The following is a 5,580-nucleotide window of genomic DNA, read 5'->3' as shown; positions in this document are numbered from 1 at the left end:
AGAACGGAGTTTTATTTGTTTTGTAATAAATGTAATTGTATTGCCCAATAATTATAATTCAATTCCTGGCAGCCCAGTTCATTCAATTCACTTGTTTATACCTACTACGTAAAAAAAAAAAAACAAGAAAAAAAGAGTAAAAAATCCATGCATTCTTACCTGTGATTTTTACAAACTAGATATGTACTTACCTAGGTACAATACAAAAATTATCAAGTAGAAAGTCGAGAAAATTTTAAATTTTTGACACCCAACGACGCGGACGGCAAGCACGACCAGTGACAGACAGGAATGACGTCATCGGAACTATCCGATACGGTCCGTTTTGTGGTTTTGGCGCGGAAACCACATTTTTTGAAGTGAAACTTCTTTATCGGCGACTTTCTTTATGGCGCGTGTTCATATATTTTCCTGCGCGGGTTACCAGCGCTGACAAGCGCCGATAAGCCCTTATAAGCACTTATAAGTTTCAATCGTTCTTTCTGAATACGCCATAAGTGTCTACAGCATGTCTATAACAGCTCTGAACAACGAATTCTTTGTTCTGAGGTAAGTTCTGAGCATTGGTTCTGAGGCACTCTGAGGTATACAGGCTGTGTCTACAGATGGTCTACAGGCAATTTCAGTATGTTGCCAAATTACAAAATAGACCGAAAAATGGATGACACTACGATGACACTTGTGACTTGACAGCTAAGTGTTGACTTTGATTTAGTGACGCATTGCGAATTGCGATAAGTTGATGATTGAATCATTATAATAGTTTTTAATAAATTTAAATTTAAATAATCCTATAAACCTAGCTCTATATGAAAAATAAGGATTAAAAAGTGTATAAAAAAGTGTTATAGTTGTGTTTCACTGATACTCCCGTGGAAATAAGCAAATAAACCGGCTAGCAAGGTAAGTTCCATACATTTGTATAAGCAATGCTAAAAAATACGTGTATTCATGAATAATATGAAATGATAATCATTATCATTTCTTTTTGGTAAAAAGAAACCTCTTTTTTTTTGTAACACCGATGAAAGTGAGTTTACCAAGAACTTGATATGTGAAGGGAAATGTCGAAGTTACTCAAGATAACGTAATGATATTTTTATTGTTATCGTGATGTAGTGTATGATTAATCAATTCTATGTATGAAACAATCAAATGTTTTTATTATGTTTATCGTGTCCATATTTTGCTGGACAGTAAGATAGCTAAGTGACATATCACACTAGCGGATTGCGAGCGGTTTCAAAGCGGAGCGGGTGCGCAACGAATACGTTGCGGTTGCGCAGCGAATTCGTTGCGGACGCGTGGCAGATGCGCAACGTTTACGTCGCAGTCATGTACACTCATTAACAAAATGGAATCCGTGCTGGTTGTTACTTATAACTTGTGATAGTATAATAATTATGAGATCATTATTTTTTACGAGTTTCATAACATGTTAATGTTTAGGGTATTGTTTTATCTATTAAATCTTGGTCGAAATGCAATCAGATAACTTAATTGCTCATTAAGAAAGTTCATTAGTGAAATAAATGTTAAAGCTCCTTAACTAAAACAGGGCTATCTTATTATTAGATAAATAGCAGTGAATAGAAAATTTTATCAAGCAACCAGCAACTCACTATCACTTTGCTCATAATTAGGTTCACAAAATCTCTTTATAACATACGTTGCTATGGGAGAGATTATACTGGTCAGTCGTTACATACTTTTGGAATGTATGGTACATTCTAAAAGTCCTAGTAATTCAATTTTATAGCACCTTTTTTTAACAACTCCAGTTGTTATTACATCTTTAGTTAACTGTTAAGTAAGTGCATTTCCACAGTACGGTTAAAAAATTGAGTGCTACAGAAACGATGGAAATATTGAATGGAAGTTAGGCAAGGCGGAAGGGCTGGCTTTTGTGCGAGAGTATACAAAATGACGCGTCCGCAACGAATTCGCTGCGCAACCGCGGCGTGTTCGTTGCGCGCCCGCAACGTATTCGTTGCGCACCCGCTCCGCTTTGAAACCGCTCGCAATCCGCTAGTGTGATATGTCACTAAGACCCACTATTTTTTACTACTGTTTTAAAATGGTTAGTAATAATTTCAGGCTTCGTGTTATTTATGTATGCATGAGTGTCTATTTTATTGTAACAACAGTGTATGAATATGTTTGACTTTATATGGTATTGTTAGATTTTCATTGGAAAAATGATATAGTATTTTTTTCCACCAATTGCAATTGTTTTTTCAGTGAAAACACAACTTTTTTTTTAATTTCAAAGATAGGTAGATAAACATATCAAGTTACAACTTACAAGTTACTCAAGAACTATTAGACTGAAATCAGGGGCGTGCACAGAGTTTTTGGACAGGGTAGGCAGAAATATTGCAATGATAATAAGTCATAAAAACTAATAGGTATTTCATATTGCAGTACTGATATTTGAATGGAGATACATAGTATTTCCGCAAAATAATGGAAAACATATCACGAACATAGGTCATATTATCTATAAAATAATTGTCAAAGTAGGTATGATATCCCATCTAGTATTCTATATTATGTAATTAATGATTAACTTTACCTTTGTGTATTACAAATTCCGGTATAGATCCATTTATAGATCGGCCTTTTTCCTATCACTCTCTGTTTGATAAAAGTTTATTCATAAAACAAAAATAAGAATTTTTCGTTAAATTAGGTATGCCTTATTATCTTACAAAATACACTGATGATATACCTACATAATCTATTTAATTACTCTCAAAACACTTCACTTGCAAATTGTCGTAGTAAACATTATTAATTTTCTCAAAAAACAAATTTAACCTCAAAGTAAACGTTTGTTATTTCCAAAACAAAACAAACGAATAATGATACTATTTGCAGATGGTCTTTACCGCTACAAAATTGTATACATTATCACACTTCTTAAATTGGTCGCATATTCAACTTCAGTTTCGACTTTCGATGTAGTTCCGAATTCGGTTCGTACCTAATTCGTATATCTTCGTAAAAAGACACTGCCTACCTTGTGTGTTTGTGTGCGTGCTTTTATTACATCAGTGTGCCGTGTTTATAGGCACGCACACATATAAAATATGCGTAGACACGCAGAGCACACATATAAAAACTTAGACACGGATAGTTTGTGTCTTTGCCGTCCCGTGACGTACTGGGTCCTGTGGCGGCGCTAGTGCAGCGCATGAATAGTGACTTGAGCCGAGCCGGTGTTATAGAAATTAGATAATAATGCTACCAAAATACCGATAGATGGATCTAAAATATATGTATTTGAAATATATTTTTATTTCATAACTACATTGCGCAATTAATAAAATTTAATGACGCTGTGAATTTCATTTATGCATATTAAAATATATTGATCAGAGTTTGGTAAATGGTAGGGTAGGCAGTGTCTTTATGTCTTTATGGAATGCACGCCACTGACTGAAATGTCTTTAAAATATGCACACTATTTAATTTAGTGGAACTTGATTCATTGGATACTCGATACTTTAAAAAATTAAGAGCATTAAATTCAAACAATCAACAAAGTGTATATAAAGCAATTATCAATTGACAAATTATTAATTGACTTATGTAACTATGTTACAGTTCACTTTTCAAAACCTAAAATAACCTAATTGTTTTTATTAATTGTTTAATAACAACATTAAATATTATCTATCTATTATTATGTATCATCATATCAAATAACAATCAACATTATTAAAAGTAATATTAATAGTTATTGTAGAATAGACAGTTCTTGTAAACTGGAATGTAAAGCAAATTTGTATCTATCTGCAAGGAAGAGAGAAAGAAGACAAAACATTTAGAATGAATTTTGTTAAAATTCACATTCTAGTGTTTGAAAAAACTGTGCGAGCATTAAGAATAGAACATTAGTTACCCTTTCACAATATACCAAGTCAATCATGTTATAATATTATTATAAATGCGAAACATTGTGAGGATGGATGTATGTGTATGCATGTATGTATGTTTGTTACTCTTTCATGGAAATACTAATGAACCAATTAACTACAATGACATTTAGCAGGTTTTTCAAGTTCAGGAAAGTTAGTCATGTTATAATTTTAATTGAAAAGTACATTCACATTTTTATTTTAAAGATGTATTAAATGCAAGAAAATCTTTTAGAATAAGTAGAATTTGTGCTAGCCATGATATCTTTGTTCCCCTAATGTTTGTACTGGCAATAATTTTTTTTCCATGTTCTCAAAGAAATTTATCTTAATCTTTATCTATATAAGTATTTATTTAAAATTATATATGTATGTTTATCAGTCATCTGGTTTCCATAACACAAGCGATAGCTTAGTATGGGATCAGATCGTGCCGTGTGTGAAAATTGTCCTGAAATATTTATTTATTTATAATCTTACCATAGATGTGGAAAGCATCAACGGATATAGCGCCACCTCCCCCAGCGGAGGCTGACGACTGGGAAACCGACCCTGACTTTGTCAACGATGTGACTGAGCAGGAGCAGCGGTGGGGCCCTGGTGGCAGACATGTGGAGGCCATTGAGTGAGTACAATGTTTTAAGGTACACTAGTTGCCCCGACAGATGTTGTTCTGTCTTCTTGTAAATTGTTAGATCGGAAAAGGCCGTTCAGTATTCACATTTTATGAATTTTTATGTTAAACTAGCAGTCCGCCCCGGCTTCGCCCGTGGTACATATTTACGTTTTCTCTACGTAAGGACCATCCTCGTACTTCAAGGAATATAATAAAAAAAGAATTATCGGAATCGGTTCAGCCGTTCTCGAGTTATGCGCTTACCAACACATTTTGCGATTCATTTTTATATATAAGATGTTATTAGCTACTCACCTGACGAGTTCGATATAGTAGTATTACTTCTGCTATTCCTTATTTATATACAACTTTACCTTACCTAAATGTAATGCACCATCACCATAAAATATGTAACTATTCCTTATGTTTTTTTTGGGTTGTCTGGCAGAAATCGCTTACAGCGATAAGACCACCCTCTGCAGTACATATTATAAATTGTATCACTCTTATTTTGTAATCTTGTATATGTGTGCAATAAAGAATTTTTCATTCATTCATTCATTCATTCAACTTTACACTTTAATCGTAATTTATTTTAACTATATGAGGATTTACAAATCAGATGTTAACATAAAAAAAAATCTAGCTGTGTATAAAAATAATTTAAAAAATCTTTCAAGTTGAATTTTGTTTAAGGCCAGGAAGTATTTTATATATCTTCAAGGGTTCCTTTTTGCTATATTTATTATTGTTATTTTATTTGATCCCATGTGAACTTGATATTATTGGTTCATTGCAAGGAAATTGTTATCGTTTGAGGTGACTCATGTTACATGCCATATGTTTATCCTTTTATGCATACCAGCTGTTGTATGGAATTGTCCCTTTATTGTTAACTTAGCCATGTGGTTTGATCTGCAGAGGAACCTATGGGCAAAATTAAGTATTTCTCATGTGATATTCTGATACCTGCAGTTCTTGTTCTTGTTCCATGTTCATAAATTTTCGCACTTATAATATTAAGTAGTAGTCTAATTATTT

The 5,580-nt window shown here is 33.1% G+C and overlaps 1 protein-coding gene across 2 annotated transcripts in view; it reads left to right on the top strand.

Annotated features, from left to right (window-relative positions):
- Window positions 1-711: 711 nt before the first annotated feature.
- The window catches only part of Cortactin (cortactin), a 444,169-nt gene continuing 439,300 nt past the window's right edge, over window positions 712-5,580 (top strand). For both annotated transcript variants that reach the window (XR_016457914.1, XM_090113969.1), the window contains exons 1-2: window positions 712-903; window positions 4,409-4,548. Coding sequence is in view for 1 of the 2 variants with exons in the window: in XM_090113969.1 (XP_089970095.1) it covers window positions 4,409-4,548 (140 nt within the window). In the remaining variant the exon portion in view is untranslated. The remainder of the gene's footprint in view (window positions 904-4,408; window positions 4,549-5,580) is intronic.

Source organism: Colias eurytheme, chromosome 20 (genome assembly GCF_061535395.1).
Source record: "Colias eurytheme isolate Ceu_HAF_F1 chromosome 20, ilColEury1 Martin Lab GWU primary, whole genome shotgun sequence".
NCBI classification, from domain to species: domain Eukaryota; kingdom Metazoa; phylum Arthropoda; class Insecta; order Lepidoptera; family Pieridae; genus Colias; species Colias eurytheme.
This window is presented reverse-complemented; position numbering and strand designations above follow the sequence as displayed.